Source organism: Elgaria multicarinata, chromosome 9 (genome assembly GCF_023053635.1).
Source record: "Elgaria multicarinata webbii isolate HBS135686 ecotype San Diego chromosome 9, rElgMul1.1.pri, whole genome shotgun sequence".
NCBI lineage: Eukaryota > Metazoa > Chordata > Lepidosauria > Squamata > Anguidae > Elgaria > Elgaria multicarinata.
The window spans coordinates 26208683-26232862 of NC_086179.1; the positions used below are offsets into that span (position 1 = coordinate 26208683).

The window sequence follows — 24180 nt, forward strand, 5'->3', positions numbered from 1 at the left end:
TTTCAAAGCTACTAATTTCTTCAGTGTTAAGTTTTATGGAACATAATACAAATGAAGCCAGTGGTGGTAAACCCAGAGCTAATTTTGTTTTTCCGTTTACCCCAGCACTGGAAAGTAGCCATTGTATAATGATTACCCTAAAAATCCAATTGCCTATCTTTATGTGACAGTCACATTGATCTTGTGAGTTGATACAGAATTTTCCATTTTCACTCCCAATCAGGAGAGAGGTGAACAACGTTCCTCACCTGGGCAGTAGCTTTGATGCTGCAGAGCTTGGTATGTACTAGATTTACCATTGGTCTGGCCCATTAAATCTGCCCTAGTAGCCTATGTAGTAGGAGTGAGCCAACCCTTCAGATGTTTCGGCCTATCAACTCTTGTCAGTCAACTCCCAACTAGGGGAGTTGTAGGCCAAAATATCTGGAAGGCCACAGTTTGCCCACCCCTGCTATATACTGAGCTTTACATACTAGCATATTAGCAAAGATGGGATGTGCTTGTTGGAACTGTTGTGCCAAAGATAACCGCTCTGGCTAATTGGAAGGGAGATGAGGGCTTATCACACTCCTCTCCCTGTTGCTTAAAAGGACTGGAGATGTGTTCCTCACTGTTGGGAGTGTGAGGAGCTCCCTCGAGGCCTGTACATTCTTTGCTCAGACGCACAACTCCTTCAATAAGTCTGGACATCCTGGAGAGCCACTTTCATCAGGATCTGCAGTTTCACAGTCAAGGCGTCTAAAGAAATGCACCAAAAAAGAAAAGAAAAAAAGAAAAAGGAAGGATTTCGTTTGAGAGAGCCATCATTCAGTGTTTCTCTTCAGCAAAACCAAAAAGCTTGGGCTGCTTCATCAATTGGATTCAGGTTCACATGTTAGCTCTGATGATCTCTATGAAGTGTGCACCTATCTGGTTTGTCTCCCTCTGTGTACATGTAATTAAAAATACTAGTATGGCTTTTGTAAGTTTACTTAACAAGGCATCCAGGTGTGTACTTGCTAATTTTGGTAAGGTGTGAAATGTCTTTGAGGAATGCCTGCGGAAGATTTCCTCTTCATTGCTCCTTTCTGTATATAATTTCTTGGAAAGAAGGGCTACTTGCTAAAGTGCTCTTGCCTGTTTCTGTCACTGTGGAGCTCCTGGAAGTATAATTTATGCACTGATTATATTTTTCCTAATTTGCATAAGTTTAATCAAAAGTTTACCATGCATATACAACAAAGGTGCACCATTGTTTTGGCCCTGATGGCCACACCTGGTGTGAGCAGGGGGCCAGAGGCTGTGAAGAGAGGAGGAATTTGATGGCTGAAGCACGGGGCCACGCAACACACAGCCAGGGGCTGCAGGTGGCTCACAGGTTGTACACCCAAGCATAGCATCAACTATGGCAGCTCAACACTTTTAAAAGGGAGCTTCAAAATTAGCATAAATTAGGACCAATTTCACAGTTGACCCACACATGTCAATGTTTGTGGCCCAAAGTGTGAAGGTGAGACATAATTTATTTCTTACCCGCCTCTCCATTTTGATCGAGGCGGGGAACAACAGTAAATATAAAATACATAAACATGCATTTCTAAACAGTAAGAAACAAATATTCCCTTTTCCTTTTTTGGAATCTAGAGCTCCAAACACCCATGTACATGCAGCAGAAATCAGCCCTAATTAAAGTTTAGTCTAGGATGGACAACAGTAACCTGTGAGGCTTCTTCCTGAGCCTCAGGTAACTTTCAGGGTAATGCTCATAAAAGCACACCCAGTGCTCATTAATTGGCTGTGGTAGTTGTTACTCCTTGCGAAGGATTCACTCTGCATCAGAGGTGCACAATTTATGGGCCACGTGGGTTTAGCTTTTTTTAAAAAAGAGATTGACAGGAGGTGAGCAACCAGGATGGTTGAGGGGGCGGGGAGGAGAGAGAGAGACAGCAGGGCAGTGGGTGGAAAAGGGCATATTGTTCAGGGCACCCTCAAACCTGACAGCACCACTAGCCATACTTACTGAACTTGGAAGTGCAGCAGCCTGGTATCCTAGTTTTTTGAACCACCAGATAGTAGACAGGCAGCCCGGACAGAGTTACAGCGCAACCTATACTGGTGTTCACGGGATCGGAATACAGGGATGTCCCCACAATGAAGAAACAGGCTGTTGTGAATACTAGTGGGAAAAACAGTGGCACCTAAAGGAAAGAGGGTTAAATGGGAATCAAAAGGTCTATCTTAAGCATATAGACAACAGATCGTGTTTTTCTAAACATGTTGAGGAGTGGTCCAAATGTATCACGTTTAATTACTCAAGATGGAGGAAGCCGTAACCCACTCTTGCACTGTTTATGCATTTATTACATTTATATGCCATCTTTCCTGCAGCCAGCCCAAAGCAGCTTAAATGGTGGTCCTAGGTTAGGCTGAGAGTCTGTGACTGGCCCAAAGTCACCCAGTGAGCTTCATGGTCAGGTGGGGACTAGAACTTGGGTCTCCTGAGTCTCAGACCATCACTCTAACCACTACACCATACTGGCTCTAAACATTTTCTAGTAATACTATTATAACAATGTTTCTAACCCATTTGGTGGGTTGTTTTTTAAGCGATACAGAAAAAAGAGCTAGTGTTCGATTTCTTTGTGGCATCTTTCTAAATATTGGCCCATGGTTGTGACGGTTTCTCCCTGCTTCCACTTCTTAGCCTTGATTCACTTTTGTCCTGTTTAGTTTTCATCCTGTGATTGGTTGTATACCAGTATGTCAAAACATGGTTTGGTGTTAAGAGTTTCATCTGCCTTGAGCAAGTTGTGGTTAAGGTAGTTCCTACACCTTTCTGCTTGTATGGTAAAAATACCGATCCGAGACTGGTGTTCTCCTCTAAGCTGAGTTTGGAAAATTAAACCATGGCTTCAATGTATGTGTGGGATGTTATAAAATCTGGGCAACAAACCACTCTTTAGCATAATTTTATTTATTTACTTATTTTATAGATTTATATACCATTGACTATATTTAAAAATACCTCTAAGCAGTTTATGCCTGCACTAGGTCAAAAAGTTCAGTTTTGTGTGCTCTGAGATTTCCCCCCTTTGCCTTCCCTGTATGTGCTTACATCTCTTTTTAAATAGGCCATCATAGAACTGCAGCTCTATCCTTTCCCGTTTCTTCAATAGCTCCAATCTTGACCTTCTTACCTTAAAGGGTCTTGGAATTTCTGGGTGCCGATAACGCTGTACTATGAGCCCCAAAGTAGCAAGGCCAATGAAGAACCAGCGTGAGAAGCTATAGAAGTTCAACAGTCCATAGAGGTCACCAATGGATACCATCAAGTAGATCAATGGCAACTGGATACAGAAAGAAAATTTGTAGTGGGGAAATATAGCAACATAATATACAACCATTTGTATTTCTCACTATTTTAATACCTTGTCATGTATAACACAAAATTGATTTGCAGACAAGATTTTCCTTGTGTGCAGTTTTTTTGACCTGATTCCAGGAGAGTTGTAGAAACCAATGTATATTGGATTGGTTTCCAAGAACAAATTTCACTTTGAGTTCTATTTCGTGAACCCGTCCCAAATAGTAAGCTGGGCTTACTGACAGGTTAGTGAGGGCTGTTGCCACATGAGTCATGACATATTTTGACCAATGGAAGCTGTGCACCAGAACTCCTTTAGAGTTCTGACTGAAACCCGGAGCGGATTCACAACCCCACTGACATCAGAGCCACCAGCCTCCACTGACTTTGCTGCTTTACCAATGGGCAGGAAAACAACTGCAACATCAAAGGACTATAGATCATAATGGACCATTCTGTAAAAGAGAAATGTTTTCTTCTCATATCCAAATGCCCTTTCATTCATATATGAGTAGGGAGCTGGGCGGATTCATTCCCTGATCATTCCAAACCTTTTCCATGCTCATACCATTAATATCAGGGCTGGGAGAGGAGTGTGCCTTTGAAGGTGGATCATTGAAAAGAGAGCTGGCCACTGTCCTTCCCGTGCTGCTGCAAACGGCATCCTGTAGAACAAAGCCAGCTTTAAATCTGGTGCAATTTGAAACTGTCAAGTAGTCCCTGCACACTGAATCAAGCTTCTCTTGTTTGTACCAGTATTACAGCAGGCGCTTTAAGATGCTCCTTGCATAAATAAGTGTATTTTATCTTAGAACTCCTCAGTTCTAAGACCAATACTGCCAAATACTAAGACCAATACTAAGACCAATACTGCCAAAAGTGGCCCTTCCAAGAAATTCCTGACATGTGTGGGTGATAACTTTCTCCTACAGAAAGTGGAGGAAGGAACTAGAGCAGTGGTTCCCAAACTTTTTCAGGTCACCGCCCCCTTGGTTCCACAAACTCATGCCCAGCGCCCCACTACCCTACACTATAAAAATCATTATTCAGAATAGTGGTTTTCAACGACCCACCAAGGAAGATAATAACAATAAAATTCAAAACAGTAACAATTAATTGAATACTTTATTCAAAATCCAATTGGTGTGCCCTGCCATGCTGGCTGCAAACAGGCTCTCTCTCTTTTTTCCCTCCCTCCCTCGGCAAGCCTGGGGCGGGTGCTTCCCATTTAGAGGGGATTCTTGGAGTTGAAGGACTTTTTTCTGTCTAAACATGCATAAAATTGTGCCTTTAACTTATCATGTCACACTAGCATGAATACAGGAATCAAATAGGATTTCCTTCTTCAGTGGAACACACTTACTTAGGAGTAAGCACCATTTTGTTATAGGAAAGGATAATGTTTTTAATTAAAATTTAAAAATAATTATCTGCCACCTGGTACAGAGTTTTCCTATGGACAATCTGGCTGGGACTGAAGTAGAGGGGCACTAATTTTACTGTACTTATTGTCTTTAAATATGGTTAAATATCCCACAGTTACCTTGCTATTCTATTTCTACAATTCATTTTCTCCTGTCTTTTCTCCAGTCTTTTCTCCACCCTCTCTTCGTTTTCAGGCTGAATCCTATGCACGTTTACCTCAGAGTAAGTTCTATTGATCTCAGTGGGGCTTACTTCTGAGTAGACATACTTAGGATTGTGTTGCAGCTCTGTTTTTATGGTGACACAAGATACACACATACCATGTTTACCGAAAGAACGCTCGAAAAAAGGGGGTTGGACACCCTGAAATAAGCAAGGGCAGATAGGAATTGTTTCAGCAAGCATTCTGGAAAAAGGTGCAGCTGAATCTTCTTTAGCCAGGAAGGACCTGGGGAATTGCAATTCTCTCTCCCTCCCCCTTTTCTTTTCTCTCCCAATCCTGTTGTAGTCCAGATTTTTTTTGGGGTGGGAGCACACACACAGACACACAGCATCTCTCTCTCTCTCCAACCCCCCCTCCCCCCAAGCCTCACAATAGCTGCCGGGCTGATTAGGACAGGAGGGCAGCAGCTCAGAGGGGAGATGGCCCCAATCTGCAACTCCTGACAGGGGAAGGGAGCCTGGTGATACCTTGCAGCAGCACAAGCAGTCCTGCTCCCCACCCAGCCTGCTGGCTGACTGCTGTTCTTGGCAGCTGCTCTGCCGCCCGCCATCCTCCAAGTGCTCCTTCCTCTCCGCCACATGGCTGATGCTCCTGCCTTGTGCAGCAACTATCGCGAGAGGTCTGCCGGGGCAGCTTGTAGGAGAGAGCAGCTCTGGCCAAGGGAGGGAGCGAGCAAGCGGGCGGCAGTGGCTCCAGCAGGAAAGAAGCCCTGGGCCCTCCTAGGCAGGAGAAGAGTGGGCAGAGCAGCTGAATCCGCCGCTGTTTCCTGCTCTGCTGCCTCCTGTGGGTGCTTCCCCCACCCCCTACTTCTGGTGGGGCCGCTGTGGGCTTGAGATAGGAGGAGAGAGCGGCTGTGTGAGTGAGAAAGTCCTTCCTGAGCAGGAGCAGTATGGGGAGAGCAGCTGAATTTGCCGCTCTTTCCTGCTCGGTCCCTGGGTTTTAGGACCTTCTGGAGAGACCACCTCGAGCGCCCCCTGCTGTCCCTTTGCCTCTTAATGCCCCCCTATGTAATCCCACCGCCCTCAAGGGGGCAATACCGCCCACTTTGGGAACCACTGAACTAGAGGATCAGCAATCCTTGACTTGATATTGACCAATAGGGATGACTTAGTGGATAAAGTGGCAGTTACGGGAACTCTGGGGGAAAGTGACCACGTCATACTTGAATTCTTGATTATGAAGGAGACAAAAGTCGAGCGTAGCCATACACGTACTCTGGATTTTAGGAAAGCTGATTTTAATAAACTCAGAACTATAATAAGTAAGGTCCCGTGGCAAGGGAGCCTAATGAGAAAAGGAGTGCAGGATGGGTGGGAGTATTTAAAAAATGAAATTTTAAAGGCACAGTTACAAACAATTCCAACAAGGAGAAAAGATAGAAGACAACAGAGGAAACCAATGTGGCTCCACAAAAAGCTTAGAGATGACCTGAAAACAAAAAGGGATACATATAGGAAGTGGAAGGAAGGCCAGGCTACAAAAGAAGAGTACAGACAGGTGGCGCAGAAGTGCCGAAATGGCATCAGGAAGGCTAAAGCTGTGAATGAGCTGAGATTAGCGAGGGATGCTAAAAGCAATAAAAAGGCTTTCTTCAGACATGTGAGTAGTAAAAGACAGAGGAAAGAAATGGTGGTTCAACTGCTTAATGAGGATGGCAAATTGATAACAGATGACAAAGAAAAGGCTGAAGTGCTCAATTCCTACTTTGCCTCAGTCTTCTCTCAAAAGCGGGTCTATGACCCCCCTGGAAAAAGTGAAGCAGAAGTTGAGGGGGCAGGATTACAGTTTGAGATTGATAAACAAATGGTCAAAGAACACCTAATTTCCTTGAATGAGTTCAAATCTCCAGGGCCCGATGAACTGCATCCTAGAGTAATGAAGAAGCTAGTGGAAGAACTCAGAACCTTTGTCTATTATCTTTGCAAAATCATGGAAGACGGGTGAGGTGCCGGACGACTGGAGGAGGGCTAACGTTGTCCCTATCTTCAAAAAGGGCAAAAAGGAGGAACTTGGGAACTACAGACCAGTCAGTCTGACATCCATCCCTGGGAAAATTCTGGAGCAGATTATAAAGAAGTCAATCTGTAAACACCTTGAAATCAATGCAGTGATCACTAGAAGCCAACATGGATTTGTCAAGAACAAGTCCTGTCAGACAAATTTGATTTCATTTTTTGATAAGGTAACCTCCCTTGTGGACCGTGGGAATGCTGTGGACGTCATATATCTTGACTTCAGCAAAGCGTTTGACAAAGTGCCCCATGATATTCTGATTAACGAACTAGCTAAAAGTGGGCTAGATGGAACAACTATTAGGTGGATTCACAGTTGGCTACAGAATCGGACTCAAAGAGTACTTATCAATGGAACCTTCTCAAACTGGGGAGAGGCAACGAGTGGGATACTGCAGGGCTCAGTCCTGGGCCCAGTGCTCTTCAACATTTTTATTAATGATTTGGACGAGGAGGTGCAGGGAACGCTGATCAAATTTGCAGATGACACAAAATTGGGTGGGATAGCTAATACCCTGGAAGACAGAAACAAACTTCAAAGTGATCTTGATAGGCTGGAGTCCTGGGCTGAAAACAACAGGATGAAATTTAATAGGGATAAATGCCAAGTTTTACATTTAGGAAATAGAAACCAAATGCACAGTTACAAGATGGGGGATACTTGGCTCAGCAATACTACAAACGAGAAGGATCTTGGAATTGTTGTAGACTGCAAGCTGAATATGAGCCAACAGTGTGATATGGCTGCAAGAAAGGCCAATGCTATTTTGGGCTGCATTAATAGAAGTATAGCTTCCAAATCACGTGAGGTACTGGTTCCTCTCTATTCGGCTCTGGTTAGGCCTCATCTAGAGTATTGCGTCCAGTTCTGGGCTCCACGATTCAAGAAGGACGCAGACAAGCTGGAGCGTGTTCAGAGGAGGGCGACCAGGATGATCAGGGGTGTGGAAACAAAGCCCTATGAAGAGAGACTGAAAGAACTGGGCATGTTTAGCCTGGAGAAGAGAAGATTGAGGGGAGACATGATAGCACTCTTCAAATACTTAAAAGGTTGTCACACAGAGGAGGGCCAGGATCTCTTCTCGATCCTCCCAGAGTGCAGGACACGGAATAACGGGCTCAAGTTAAAGGAAGCCAGATTCCAGCTGGACATCAGGAAAAACTTCCTGACTGTTAGAGCAGTACGACAATGGAACCAGTTACCTAGGGAGGTTGTGGGCTCTCCCACACTAGAGGCCTTCAAGAGGCAGCTGGACAAGCATCTGTCAGGGATGCTTTAGGGTGGATTCCTGCATTGAGCAGGGGGTTGGACTCGATGGCCTTGTAGGCTCCTTCCAACTCTGCTATTCTATGATTCTATGAGTTGCATATGCACTACCACCTGTGTGGTGAACCAGATGCACCATTAGTTATGTTGGCTGGTGCTGATGGGAGTTGAAGTCCAAAACATCTGGAGGGCACCAGTTTGGGGAAAGCTGCACTACAACCTCAACAGCAATGTTGCCTAATATGTCTGAAATGTTGGAGACTTGTTTTTATTAGACTGAAATCTAACCATCATCCAAGATGACCTTCTAGTTTCTCCTAGTCTTAAATTGCCACCATCAGGCTATTGGCTGGAATATTCCTCCAAATTGTGTTTGAAATTACCAAGTAGCTGGAATCCACTATTGTTGTTCATGTGCATTGTGTTGAGTTTGAAATGTCAAGTTAGGGGGCAGCTTGCTCTTTTGACCCACACCAGTGTGCTTGACTATGGGGAGAGATGTATATACTACTCATATGCTAGATTTGTGCTGAGTTTCTTATGCCACAATTTACTGATGTTTGGAAGCCGCTTCCTGTTACACCAGGGTTACAGAATCTCAGGCCTATAGGCCCAAACCAGGCCACCCTAGGTCACAATCCTGTGCTCTGGGATTCCCCAGATGGTCACACCTCCTTTCCCTGGCTCCACCCCTTCTGTTTTTGTGCATTTTTCTCCATTCTAAAAGATTGAAATGCTTCTCCTAAGTCACTGGCAGTAAGAGCTTTAAGTGAAAATATCCATGGCAAGATCACTACTGCTTTGAAACAGTTTATAGCAGTAGTGACAACTGTTGGGGGCCCAGGACACACTCCATCTACAGTTTTCAAACCATTTTCAAAGTGTCATGTCCTGCTTGGTATTTTTGAATTTGGCTGTCAGGGTGAAAGAGGTTCAACACCCCTATGTTTCAGCTTCTAAATGGGCAAATGAGAGCCAATGTGGTATAGTGGTTAGAGTGTTGGACTGGGAGCTGGGAAATCCAGGTTCCAGTCCCCACTCAGCCATGGAAGCCTGCTGAGTGTCTTTGGCCTAATCACAGACTCTCAGCCCAACCTACCTCACAGGGTTGTCGTGAGGATAAATATGGAGAGGAGGAGGATTATGTACGCCGCCTTGGGTTCCTTGGAGGAAAAATGGTGGAATATAAATGCAATAAATAAATACATAAAATTAATACAGAAAAATGTACACTTTTCATGTTGTACACTTGGATGAAATGGTGATTTTTTTTTTAAAAAAAATGCAATTTCTCTACAGTGGAAAGATAGCTTCTTTCGCTCCTGCTTTTGCCCTAACATTTTGGGAGATGAGAGAGCCATTGACAGATCAGGAACTGTAGACAGTGTCTGAAACATACACATACATCATTAGGAGAAGATATTCCGAAGCCTTTACCTTGATGAAGCAAAGATTCCTCCATTCAAAGCACCAAGACAGGATAGAGCTACAAGGATTGGAATCACAGAGGAAAGGCTCTTGAAAACTTTATCAGCAAAACTCTAGGAATAAACCCAGAAAATCCAATCAGACCATCACTCTACCCTTCCCTCTGTATATTTCTATATCTTTCTGGAGAGGAAATTCATTATTATTTCAATTTCCTTCTGCAGGTAGCACCTAAGGCAGCTAACAATAATAAGAAATACAATAAAACAATTTCCAAAAATCATGTTTTGGAAAGAAAAGAAGGTCAATAGAGCTAATACAGTCAGACAACAGAGCTAATACAGTCAGACAACAACAGAGGCCACATTTAAAGTGAGACATAACTATTTTTTTGTTTAAATGCAGCTTGACAGACCAAAGAGAAAAGTCTTCTCCTGATAGCAGATAGATAACAATTAAAAAATCACATTACTCTGAGTAGAAGTCTCGCACTCTGGAAAGGCTCAAAATCTAGTAGGCTGTAATATCTATCTGGCTTTGCTCGTGTATAGATAGGTATACAAACAAAAGATTCTTCTAGAATTGTTGTTGCTTGTTGTTTGGAGAGGTGAGCTCATCTTCCTTTTCACTGCCCATGAAAACAGATGTCCGCTTTAGGCGCTAGAATTCACAGTCTGTTATTTTCTTTAATTAAGCTTGAGTTGATTTCCAAACAGGCCTTTTAAACCCTCTCCTTCTCCAAACCTAACCTTGGTAAATACCGATTTATAAAATACAAATAGCGAGAGTTTCATCAGACTTACCACAGCCACTGCGTCGGAATTGAGAATTTCTAGCGGTGTCAGGACTGCATAGTAAGACACATTGGTAAGGATGTAGCATACTGTAACCACGGCTAAGGAGACCATAACAGCTAGTGGGATATTCCTGAAGAATAAAAACCTGTCTTTTACACAGTTCAGCCATAGATGAACATTTTCCTTTGGCCTACAGCTGTTTTCTCCTTCATAAGTATAGAACGTATGAATGTAAGAATAATGTAAGAAATAAAGAAATTCAGGAGTTTTAATTGGTTCACAACTCAATGTGAATTCACAGAATCATAGAGTTGGAAGGAGCCTATAAGGCCATCGAGTCCAACCCCCTGCTCAGTGCAGGAATCCACATTAAAGCATACCTGACAGATGGCTGTTCAGCTGCATCTTGAATGCCTCTCGTGTGGGAGAGCCCACAACCTCCCTAGGTAATGGTTCCATTGTCATACTGCTCTAACAGGAAGTTTTGTCATGATGTCCAGCCAGAATCTGGCTTCCTTTAACTTGAGCCCATTAGTCCGTGTCCTGCACTCTGGGAGGATCGAGAAGAGATCCTGGCCCTCCTCTGTGTGACAACCTTTCAAGTATCTGAAGAGTGCTATCATGTCTCCCCTCAAGTCTTCCCTTCTCAAGGCTGAACATGCCCAGTTCTTTCAGTCTTTCCCCATAATTCTGCCCTACCTACCCCATATTTCCTCCACTGTTAAGTTATTCTTAAATAGACCCACTTTGAAAATAGGAACAACTTGAGTCTTCATAATATCTCCTCTGAATTTGAAATCCTAAATTGTTTGAAGGGTGGTATGGAAATGTTCTCACCATGAGGGACACGTTTTCAGCCTGAACACCTCGTGTTCACTACATTATATGCTGGCAGAAGATTTATCTTACACTGTATTATTAATGTATTTATAGAATGATGATACAGAGTGCCATCAATTTGCATGGTGCTATACAAAGTATGAGAAAAGGTCCTGAACTAAGTATATACATTGGTGGTGGTGGTGGTGGGGTATAACAGAAGGAAGGGAGAGAATTGCAAAAGTAGTGACAGAAAGTGCATTTCAGTTAAATATACTTGGGCTTTGTTACAGCAGCCACTGTAAGAGATTGTGCCAAAACCTTTGCAGAAAAAGGTGGGTTTTGAGAATGGTGTTAAAGCAAATGAGACCAGGATACCTGAGAGAGCTGCTTCTCCCTTACCAACCTGAAGTTATCTCCCTTACCAGTCACTGAAGTTATCTGAGGGCATTTTCCTGGTGGTTCCACATGGAACTTATATACATTATTCCAACTTAAACTCCTGACCTCTTAGCCAGTCAGAGGGGCATTAGATTTTTTTGGGCTAAGTTTCTGGTTTCCATAGGTCGCTATATTTTGCCCCCCTTTACCCTACTAGGTTTCAGTTTCTGGGGCTGACTAGTTGTACCTTCCTTCCATGACCTCTTGAACCCCTGGCAAGAACAACGGCTAAATACCAAATGACCCAAAGTCTGAAGGGAAGGCAGCCATTTTACCATGAAGAGCAAAATGAAATGGCTGAGCGGTTTCATTCCTTCACACTCACCTTTTAGGATTTACTATTTCTTCCGTTACAAAGTTTACATAGAACCTGTAAAAAAATAAAGAAAGAATCACTGTGCAACGTAGGGACTGCAAGGTTAGTCTCGCCACAACTGTAGCACTGCACGCGTGCCCTTTCTGTCATTTAAGAAAATGGTAAAGGGAACTTCTATAATAACTTAGAAACTTACCACCCTCCATAGGCAAACATCCCGGAGTAAAAAGCGAGAGGCAGTTTGTCGAATGTCAGCGAACTTGTGTCAAAACTATCCTGGAAATTTTCATAGTGACCTGATCAAAAAAGGTAGAAATTCAGTTTCCCACACACACTTCTAACAGTTACAGGAAGAGACATACAGTATCTGATCGAAATCCAGCATCCTTCTAGTCCAGGGGTGGGAAATACATGGGACTTCAGATGTTGTTGGACTACAACTCCCATCACCCCTGATCATTGCCAATGCTGGTGGGAGCTGATGGGAAAAACTACACCAGTTGTTTAAATGTAATTGGAATTTATGAATTTATTTATTAAGTGCATGTATTTAAGCTTATTGGTTTCTTCAGTTCAAATGCATAGGGTTACAAGGTTCCAAGCATATTGGTTTTTGTCAGTTCTTTCTCACAAGGTTCCACTATAGAATACTACGGTCTATAACTCAACTATCTTCATTCTCATATAATCATCCACTTCCCTCATAGAATCATCGACTTCTCTCTACCTCACTTCTACTTTTCACTTCACAGAATCATAACCCACACACTCTCTGCCTCATATGCTTCTCCCACAGAATCTTACACTCTGTCTCTTATCATACCCCTTACTTAACTGTCTTCCCGTCAGCTCAGACTCTCTATATAAAGTGCTACATTTCTCCAGCTCCTCCCACTCTCACCATCCAATCAGCACTCAGGCATTCAACCCCCACTTAGGAACGCAACCTGTGCATAGAAATTGTACATACATTGAGGCCTACTTACTTCTTGGAACTTTATGCATAATATAAACCATTAACTTTGCATATATTTACATTTAACGCATAATAGGCAGTTGAACATCACACACACACGTATACAAATGAAACCTGCTGAAATTCCCTTTCCTCTACAACTGTTCAAGATACAGGAGCCCAGTCCTCCTTTCCCTGTGGTCACCCTAGTCCCTGCTAGCTTCCACTCCTTCCGATGTTCCTTTTCCCATCTCCCTTGACATGAGAGTTCCAACTGATTGTACCGTTGCCAAGCGCCATCATCCCGGGAACGATAATCAGACCAATGGTGACCATCTTGAGAGCCGTGAGCACCGTCTGTATGTTGGCAGACCAGCTAACGCTCCAACAGTTCAGGGCTATTACAAGGGCTGGGAGGTAGGAGAGAAAATGGAGTAGAAAACCTATCAGGACTGGCTGTTATTGTTTCAGTTATGCTTTTGGCCCATTGTTTGGGACCCAATTGCAATTTTATTTGATCGTCATTCTGAAAATATTGACAATGAAACAAACAAACGCCAACTTGGGTGTCGGAACAATTAGTCGGGCTGGCAGTATTTCTAATCACCCTTCATTTCCCACCGAACTTGCTGTTTAAAAGTGCTGATCATTGAAAAATCACCCATGCTTGGCAATTTTTCCCCCTGGCAGAAATTCAACAGACGGTTGTTGCATCTCCCCCCTGTGGGAAGCTGCACCTGTATTTCTGCCAGTCACTAAGCTGTGAAAGGCAGAGGAGGCCTCCAAGAAAAAAAATTGAAACTCCTCTGTTTGCATGAAGCTTTTAAACAGTCGAGAAGATTGCTCTTTCTAAATCAGCCTCCGGGTGTTTTTAAATCACCCTTTTTAAAAGCTCCAAATGATCCTAAATTAGCCTTTCACCTCAACATGGCTTCCTCCAGATGCTTGTAAGGGTCGAACTACATGTTATAATTATAGAATAATGTGTAGCTGAGGCTTTCTTCACTTTAAAACTCTAGAGTAACTGGCATCGATGGAAGCTATTTTTCTTTCTTTTTTACCCCCACGCAGGGGGTGGGTGGGGGATTTCAGGAAGCAAATTGTGGGGGTGGAGAAGGCTTAATCTTTTCTCAGTGTGCAGCGGACCTGATCCGAACTAGGGCTGCAAACACTCTAGTAAAAAGAGAGAAATAACATAACGTGTAGTTGGACCCTAAACCAGTCTTTCCCCAGATGTTATTAAACCAGCCTTTCTTATCAGCCTTCTGCAACATGGTGCCCTCCAGATGTTTTAGACTACAACTCCCATAAGCCCCAGCTAGCATGGCCAATGACCAGATACCAACTATGGAATGAGCTCCCAGAGGCCTAACCGGTACCAACGTTGTCATCCTTTCGGTGCCGGGTTCAGACTTCCCTCTGCTCCCAGGCATTTAATGGCATATGATGGGGCATTTATGCCAGTCATCTAAACAGGTCTAGTATTTCATTGAAACTGTTTTTAGCTGTCCAAATTGTTTTAAAGTTTAGCTATTTAAATTTTAGCCTGTATTTTATGCTGTATTTTTAATGCTGTATTTTATTGTCTTATGAATTGTTGTAAACCACCCAGAGAGCGTTGGTTATTGGGCGGTAGAGAAATGAATATAATAATAATAATAATAATAATAATAATAATAATAATAATGGAGTTTTGGAACTGTAGAGCAGGGGAAAGTAGACAGCACGTTGCTCAAGCAACAGTGTGATGCTCCTGTTTGTTGTGTTTCATGAGGCCCGACACCCTGGGCCCTGGTTGGCTGCTGAGATGCAGAGGAGGTGGTGACATAAGCAGCTCCATCAGCAGCAAGGACCACCATCATGGTGGGCGGCCACCATCCTAGAGGAAGTGCCTGTTCCACCAATGTCCATCTTCTGCTCTCATCACTGTCCTTCTCCCCATGCTGAATTAGAGCCTGAGTCTGGTAAGCGCCAGAAAAGGTTTCTGGCATAAATGGGAATTAGGAATTGGCAGGGGTGCTGCTATTAGATTGAGATTGGGAAACCACAGCCCTTCTTCCAAATTATAGGGAGTTATAGCCTCAAAAACATCCAGAGGGCACAGTGTTTCCTGCCTCTGCTTTAATCTCTTGCTTCAACCTCTCCTGTCTTGGTGCCCTCCAGATTTTTTGGACTTCAACTCCCGTCAGCCCCAGCCAGCATGGCCAATTATCAGGAATCCTGGGAGTTGTAGCCCTAAAACATCTGGAGGACACCAGGATGGGGAAGGATAAAGCAAGAGATTAAAGCAGAGGGAGGCATTATTCGGCGTTAAAGTAATCAAGTTCTGAGAAGGCACCACCCATACCTACTGCTGGCCTGATTCAATGCCAATTGTTGGGAAGAGAGAAATACTGAGTGGGGATAGTCTCCAATGTTAGCCCTTCATAGAGTAGACACATTGAAATAAATGACCCTTAAGACAGTCAAAGCTAACAACTCACATTCATTTCAAGGGGTCTACTCTAAGTAGCACTAACACTGGAGACTATCCCCACTCAGTAATTCTCCTATGGAGAGTGGCTATGATCTAGAACTATGCCAGTATAATTTCACAAATTTGAATAGGACTACTATGGAGTAAGTGGCCCTAAAGTCTTGGCACTTTGTCTCCTTATCCTGAGCAAAGGTAATCAGTAGTAAACTTTGGTGGGAATTAACCTTAAGCAAGTCTGTTTTTAGGATTGACTGACAGCCCATGATACTTAGTATTCATTGATACTCACTGATTCCTGTTGTAGTGATCAATTTCACAGCGAGGGCAGGGACGTGACATGGGGCAAAGAAAGGTTCAATGAGGTATCGACCAAATGCCAACGACACCACCGCCATATTTGCAGGACTGGAATATGAAACCAAGAAACAGCATCAGAGGCATTTTTATTTTTCTTTGGCTGTCTTCTCTTCCTCTCTCAGCTGTGTTTTCTCTCTATTGCCAGTTTCTCTCCTTTGCCAAAATCACAAATGAAAACAATAGTTGTGTTCAGAATACCTTCCGAACAGTAGAGGCTGGTGCTCCAATTTTGGTGGGGCTGAAAGTCCATTCTGGGTTTCAGCCAGAACTCTAAAGGAGCTCTCCAAGGTGCTAACACCTCCCCCAAAATAGACTCTGCACCTTGGAGAGCTCCTTTAGAGTTCTGGCTGGTTCTGGTTGAAACCAGAATAGATTCACAGCCCCATTGATATTGGAACCACCAGCCTTCACTGCTTCCAAAACATGATCTGGAAAATGGGAAGGAGTACCCATGAGCTTCAGCCTCACACACCCTCTCCTCATCTTTCCCCTTCCTTGTGTGCATGGGGTTTGAGGTAAGGGTAGGGTTTAGGAATACCCACTTCTAATTTGAGGCAAACCAAAGTTTACCATTCCAAATATCACAAGGTATGGTTTGTGCAAACCATCATTTGTCCTCAAATGCTGCATCCGGATCATTATAGAAGAAACAAAATGGTGGCCAAGCTGATGAAACAAATGCTTGGATGTTCCTGCTGCCCCCAAAGGGGGGTAGGGAAGATATGTGTCACTGCTGCGGATGTTGAACCATCCCGACTCGCAGATAGTGAAATGTATGTTCACCTGAAAAGCTAGAGAAATTAGATAGTATACATAGAATAGACTCATTGAAATGAATGGGACTTAAGGCAGTTGTGACTAAACTAAGTCTCATTCATTTCAATGGGTCTTCTCTATGTAGGACTAATATTGGATACTACTTATAGACTCCTATTTGTTGTTGTTGTTTTCAAATTTCACGGCCCTAGCCCAAATTCAGCAAATATTCAGCTCAGGTCTGCTTACACATATGTGGCTAGAGAGAAGGAAATGTACACCATGAGGTAAAAAGCCTTGAAATGTAAAGTGTAGCTACTGTATGTCAGACTCACTCAACGATCCCGCTGGAATTGTTTTTATAGAATTTTGATGGCCGGCCCTTTACAATATACTCCATCTCTCTGGCCCGGTGTGGTGGGAGATCTTTCCTCTTCCACTCTACTTCCTGGTCTCTGAATTCTGTGGCTTGCCCATGTGTGTGTGGCAACACAGTAAACAAACACAAAGGGAACAAGCTCTGAACTGATTGTTCTGACCTTTGCAAGATGTTCGAGGAGTATTTGTGCATGTCGCGTTGGCGCTGAAATAGGGCGGTGGGCATTGAGAGAATCCGTCCCGGCACTGAAAGGATTCTCTCGAATAAGCTGGGAGCTCACTTGCCTCGGAAAAGGCAGCTCCCAGATGTGCTGTGGCAGATCTTTATCCAGGAGCTCTCTGGGACGGTGGGGGCGGGTGGGTAGGAGCAGATCATCTATCAAGCTGATTTCTATAGAGCCAGAACACATTCGTTGTTGTTGCAGCAAAGAGTGCATGGGTGTCCGCTTATTGGAAGAAAATATTAATCTATCTCATGACTGAAGGAGATGGGCTTTGGGGCTGTGGGTGTTTTCAGTTTTGATTTTCCCCTGGGGACTTCTCTGTTGTTCTTTCTTTGGTTCATTCTTCCCCCCCACTGCTCCGTGTCTTTCTCGGATGCCGTTTCCTCTCCCTCCTTAGATCACAGTGGTGTTGCGTTCGCCAGCTGGCTGCTTTGAAAAACACAGCTGGAACATGCCCCCGGTTGAGGGATTTAAAGAGACAAAGCTCCCCATAAAACTCCTCCATCGTCTGGAATGCCTCCCCCTTTTGCAGAACAATGGAAAGTCAAGCTGCCCTTACCGGATCATAACAAATTCAGACCATAATCTGAGGAAGGCTGGCAGCGGCCCAAGCGTCTCAAAAAGGTAAATGTAATGTCCCCCCGATTTTGTGATGCTTGTTCCAAGGTCAGCATAGGACAGAGCGCCTAGAAACAAAACAAGAGATTTAGGTTGTAGGGTTGCATCCACTTAGCTGGGAGTTTGCCCCATGGAACTCAATTGAACTTACTTTTGAGCAGACATATATAAGATGGCATTGGCACATATATAGGACGTTAAAGTCTTTACACAATGTTTCATCACATTTATTTTATTTATTAAATATATATACTGCCCAACTGAGAGCACATAAGGCTCCCTTGTTTTTATCTTCATAACAACCCTGCGAGGTAGGATAGGTTGAGTTGAGAGATGGTGAATAGACCACTTATTGAGTGGGGATTCTTAGGGCTTTTCTTCTTTTAACCTGAATCTTTACCGAGGCTTCTGTTTCTGGATTCTATGCAGAATTTCTCTGCCTTTCTATTTGTTACATTTTACACCCACTAGGTGGCACTCTGGTATAGCAGAATTGCACATTAAGAGCCTCGTGTGGCGCAGAGCAGTAAAGCAACAGTTTCTGCAGCTGAAACTCTCCCCACGGCCTGAGTTCGATCCCAGCGGAAGCTGGTTTCAGGCAGCCAGCTCAGGTCGACTCAGCTTTCCATCCTTCCGAGGTCAGTAAAATGAGTATCCAGTTAGCTGGGGGAAAGGTAATAACGGCCAGGGAAGGCAACGGCAAACCACCCCGCTATAAGGCCTGCCAAGAAAACGTCAGTGAAAGCTGGTGTCCCTCCAAGAGTCAGTAATGACTCAGTGCTTGCATGAGAGGTTCCTTTCCTTTCCTTCAGAAAAAAAGCCACACTTTCCTCATTAACAAACAAAGCACGCTAATGGTCACAAAGCACTGGAGAGACCCTGGAGGAGGATGACACAGTATAAAGGACTCACAAACTACTGTGAGTGTGCAATCATGAATGCACAATAAAAACTTTGTGTAGAAAGGCTTTTAAAAGCAACATCAAAACAATAAAGCATAAGTAAAATAGCCACTGAAAATATAACCAGAATAGCAGAAAGAATAAAACAGAAAGAAAATCAAATAAAAGAGTTCAATTAATTCACCTGAACTGTTGTTGGATATTTCATCACTCAGAGAACAATAAAAATTCAAATCCATCAAACTCCCCATCCCAAATAGTTCTGCATGAGATGCAGAGGAACGTACCCCTTGAGAACCACAAGTTCACGCCAGCCTAGCGCCAACACACGGCATCCTTGGGCAACTGCCTGGTGCCCTCACATCCTGGCAGGGTCCACTGCAGCACTGACACATGTTGTAAATCCAGTGGAGGCTGCTGGCTCCAATTTTGGTGGGTGGTAAATCCATTCTGGGCTTCAGTCAAAACCATCAGAACTCTAAAAGAACTATCTAAGGTGCTGAACCCTGGTCCCAAAATAGGTCTATTACCTTGGACAGCTCCTTTTGAGTTCTGGCTGGTACTGACTGAAACCCAGAGTGGATTTACAGCCCCCAATGGCATGGGAACCTCTACTGCCTAAGTCCCACATACACACATGAGTCACCATTTAAAATGCCCCACAATGCCCTGGAATGAGATTTCCACAGGGACATTGTGGTCAATTTAAAATGGCTACTCCAAAATGCCTGGCTGAAGCTGTCAATTGGGGAGGGGGGTCATGTATCCTCCTTTACAGAGGGCAGTTATCTGTTTGAAGGACTGCACCTATTCATCTGAACACATGGCAGGCTTGATCCCCTCAGAAGGGGCCATTATGCCTACGATTTTCATCCAAATCCACCATGGAATTTAAAAAACAACTCATTGGCAGTTTGCATTTTACCAAAACCAAAATACAGTCACCTCGCACACAGATCCCTGCCCCTCTTTCTCTGAAATTTAGCAGATTTCAGCTTCTCACAGGGGGCTGCTAAGCCTACAGATTTCAACTCTGTCAAACAGCAAACACCCACCCACTTAGTGGTCATCTACAAGATGCCGGGATTGCACCTCATTGTTTTTTAACCTGCATTTTCTGTGATTCCATTCTCCTCCCACATCGTCATACTGCAGCAGCTACAGCGCGTTATTCCTTCAATTTAAGGGGGGAGAATCCTGCCATATGAGCCCTTGAAGAGCGAGATTGCTCCACGTGGGCGGGAACTTTTTTTAAAAAAAGTATCATTCTTCATGCACACCTCTGCATATATCCACATACAAGGGTACAGAAGTCTGCACGCCCGGATGGCTAAACATATAATTTAAAATCTACATACCGAGATTTACTTATATTAAAGAACTAAGAAAGATAAAATGAAATGGTGACATCAAAGTTCCACCCATAATGTTGGGGAAGGTACACCCCCGATGGCCAAATCTCGACCATGGTCTCACAATCCTTTGCATCTGTGCAGGTAAATACCTGCAGGATGTGCACACCTTGGTACCCAAAAAGGCAATCGCTCCCATTTACCGATCATCTCCCTTCAATTTTTTAGTGAAACAGTGGTCCGGTCTACCAATTTACGGCCCAGTCTACCAATCTGCGCAGCAGCATGTATACAATCGAGTGCCCAGTCGACTCCCTTAAGTGCTCTCTATTTAAATGGACTTTATGTGATGTGAGGTCCCGTCCACCCATACAATACAAAGGCCGACCTAACTCCCTTTTATTTCCATTGAAATTGGTGCCCTTGCTTGCAGAAACAGGCAGGTATGAGAGAGGTGTGCAAGGGGTATGGGGGGTGAGAGGTGTGGCAGGAAATGGGCAAGACGTGACATCACTTTGTCCTGCCCTCAAAGCTACGCCCACAAAAGCCAAATTTACACACACACAGCGACACATAAGGGATAAAGCAGGGTAAACTTGAAGGTTTTGGAAAAGTCGTATATTTGAAGGTACAAATATGCGCATTTTCAGGGCTATACATCGGCACTGCAGCGACTTTGCGGCTGCGTCATGTGACGAACAACGGGAAAATGAGGAGGTAAGCTGATTTAAAGAGCCCATTTAGATGTGCCCTTAGATTAATTTTTTGATTTCCAGTTATAAAACAAAGCTTCGGATAACTGAATCAAAAATTGTATTCTGTGCCTAGTCAAATTGGGCTGAACTGGGCTGTTTCTCAACTCATTCAGGGTCTGAACCACATTTTGTGGTCAATGTAGACCCCCTAGAATTCACTGTTACTGATAACTAGGGATGGATGCGAATTTTGTTCAGTCTGTTTTGGTAGGCTAAAACAGATGTGACATATCGGGTCACAGAAAAGGAATGTATATATGTAAGCATTCCATGCCCACCTTGCCATGGTTAAAGGTACTTACCATGCGCATTGACCTAGTCACACATAATGTTTAGCATGCTAGCATTCTTCTTCTTCTTCCTCTTCCTCTTCCTCTTCCTCTTCCTCTTCCTCCTCCTCCTCCTCCTCTTCCTCTTCCTCGTATTACTATTATATTTATATCTCACTTTTTTCCTCCAAGGAACCCAAGACAGCGTATATAAGGCACCTCCTCTCCATGTTTATCCTCACAACAACAACCCTGAGGTAGGTTGGGCTGACAGTCTGCGACTGGCCCAAAGTCACCCAGTGGGCTTCCATGGACAAGTGGGGACTAGAACCTGCAACTCCTGACTCCCAGTCCAACACTTTAGCCACTACACCACAGTGACTCTCACTTGCCCATTTAGAGGCTGAAACACAGCTCTCTCCTCACAACAACCCTGTGAGGTAGGTTAGGCTAAGAGTCAGTGACTGGTCCAAAATCACCCATTGATCTTCATGGCTGAGTGAGGAATAAAATCCTGATCTCCTAAGTCCCAGTCCAACACTCTAACCACTACACCACAATGGCTCCACAAGCACTTTATACATGCCTCATGTGTCTCAAACTTTTCAATTCATGAGTCCACCATGCAATTTAGGCCTAATAAGGTTGGATTGTGCATAAACCTTATTGAAATTTGGATGTCCTCAGGTGTTAGAGATGGGATAGGCACATCTGGCAGGTATGGTGGGAAGATGTGATCTCACTCGCCCACACTGCACATGGGCAAAAACCATCTAATCCAGATTATGGACAATGGTTGACACACTGAAGATCATTCATCACAAATATTGATGCTTCCTCACTGAGCTTTTCTACAAGAGGCATTTATTGTGTGCTCATCATTCCCTACTCACAGGTGTTTACAACTTCTTTAGATGACATTGTGACCCTCCAGTTTTGCTTCTGTCGCTAAAGAGAAGTGAGGGTTTTTTTTAGAGCAGGGGGAATGTGGCATTTAATTGTGAAAGCAAAAGAGAAAACACTTCTTTGTGCTATTCTGCTATGCCACAGTGCCACCTAGAGGTTATATAGTGGAAAAGCTGGAAAGGAAATGCTGAAACTGAAAGTAGATACAGTGGATTGATTGCCTCATGGAGAAAAGCCCATTGTGCTCATTGGCTTGATATATGGCTGAGCTGGCCATAATTTGCCAACTCAAAAGAATAGCCACCTCAGGGATGCCAACACCACTGAGTGAATAGCAATGTTTGCAATGGCTTTCCAAATCCTTTGCATGCCAGTGGATACTCACAAGTGGCAGACACAAGTTGGGAGCCCACATAGATCTGGTGTTTCCCATTGCAACCACCACACCGAGACTGAAAAGATCTAAGAAAGACACAGGGCCGCTGAACTCCATGACATGTGGAGGAGCGTGGAGGCAGAGGACCAGAGACGTGAACAAGAAAAACAGGTCACATGAGCCCAAAGAACAGAGGAACATTGGGTACAAAAGTTGATTCCCAGAGAGAGGCATACAGTGCTTCAGCTTGCAAAAAAATAAATGAATAAAAAAAATACTCTCCTTCCTCCACCCCCATTCACTTTTTCTGTACTTAGTGAGAAAGTGGTTAATGAAGAAAGCAGGAAACGACTGTGCAGAGGCGTCCGAAGAATGTCATTGACCCAGAGTGGGAGACCAATAGGGACACATGCTCTGGAGATGATCATTCTTTTATTCCATGTGTCCGGTCCTTACATGTTGTCCTGCACTGAGTTCCACAATGGTCCCCTGGCTATTTCCATAGCAACTGGAGGGGTGTCATCACAAAGCCAGCAAAGATGACGCATTCTGCACTAACCCTAGGAGTTGGATCCCGATTTCAGATGGATCAATGGCACCGATAGAAGTGGGCCTTCTCCATCCCCCCACCCCACAGCCCCCCTCCAGCCCCCTGGAAATGCTACACAGCAAGACCGTGCTGAATGGGTTGGACTGTGGTGTATGTGTGGGGGGGAAGAAGGTATCCCCAACATTTGAGTGGAGGGACCTTTGGCAAGTAAAGCCTTTACTCTCAAGAAATATCCTTTCCTCTGGTGGAAGGCAGATCCCAGTTCCAACCCACAATTTGCATTCAACAGGAAATTCTCCCTCTCCCCACAGGAGTCCATTTTGAGGGACCCCCCTCTCCTAAATTCCTGTGTGGATATGTCCTTCTGAGTTAAGATACTACAATCTCTTCACACTTTATGGGGTGGGCAGGTGGTTCTGTTTCTCCCCCCCCCCCCCTATTTGTAATAACCTCAGGTTGGAAAAAAATGAGTGACTGAAGGGGGAGAAAACGCCAAATAACTCACCAAACAGAGAGAGGATCCCACAAGCCAGCCACACAAGCAGCGAGACGCCCACATTGCCAGAGTTTTGTAACACCCCTTTGGGGGAAATGAAGATACCACTGCCCACCATGGTGCCTACTGCCAACGCAATGGCCTGCATGAGGGTGATCTTCCTCCTCAGGAAAACAGCCTCCTCCTTCCCGTCCGTTGGAGGTTTCCTTTTCCTGCAGGCTCCCATTTCTTACTTAATGTTCCCAATGAACCACAGGAAGTCTCTCGGTCAAGCGCAATGGGGAGCTCCTTTCCTGACCCCCTGTGTGGAGGCTCTGTTCTCTCAGTCAGCTTGCCTCTCTTTTCCTCCCTCTCTCTTTGCTTAACAGGCAGAGCACAGTTTGGCCTGGAAGCCTTTGGAAATAATGGGAGCATGAAGTAAACAAATATTTAAACAAAAATATTGGGTGGGAGGGACATCCGGGGCCCAAATCCCATGAAACCAATGTGAGGTGGTGTGTGTGTGTGTGTGTGTGTCCAGTTCCCAGTTTTCCATACCAAGAGCTGGTTCTGATTGTATGTATTCCACTTGGCTTTGTTTGCAGAATGTCTAAGTCCATTCCCAGACAGGGTATTGCCCCCAAGTTTGGTTAATGACGTGCGTTGTTAAAGTCAGGAAGGAACACCAGCCATGAGCTAGCAGGAGCTAATGTCTGGTTCCATAAATATAGGGTGACCCTATGGAAAGGAGGACAGGGCT

General features: G+C 44.2%; 1 protein-coding gene across 1 annotated transcript; it reads right to left on the reverse strand.

Moving 5' to 3' along the window:
- Positions 1-528: 528 nt before the first annotated feature.
- On the reverse strand, positions 529-23944 carry LOC134403279 (cystine/glutamate transporter-like). The gene is made up of 12 exons (XM_063133330.1): positions 23451-23944; positions 17777-17903; positions 15792-15907; positions 13311-13436; positions 12268-12367; positions 12081-12125; positions 10502-10625; positions 9708-9811; positions 3912-4008; positions 3177-3326; positions 2000-2177; positions 529-738 (listed from the first exon to the last, which is right to left on the reverse strand). Exons 1-12 carry the CDS (start codon positions 23665-23667, stop codon positions 674-676), a joined length of 1449 nt encoding a protein of 482 aa, XP_062989400.1. The 5' UTR covers positions 23668-23944; the 3' UTR covers positions 529-673.
- Between the last annotated feature and the right edge of the window lie 236 nt (positions 23945-24180).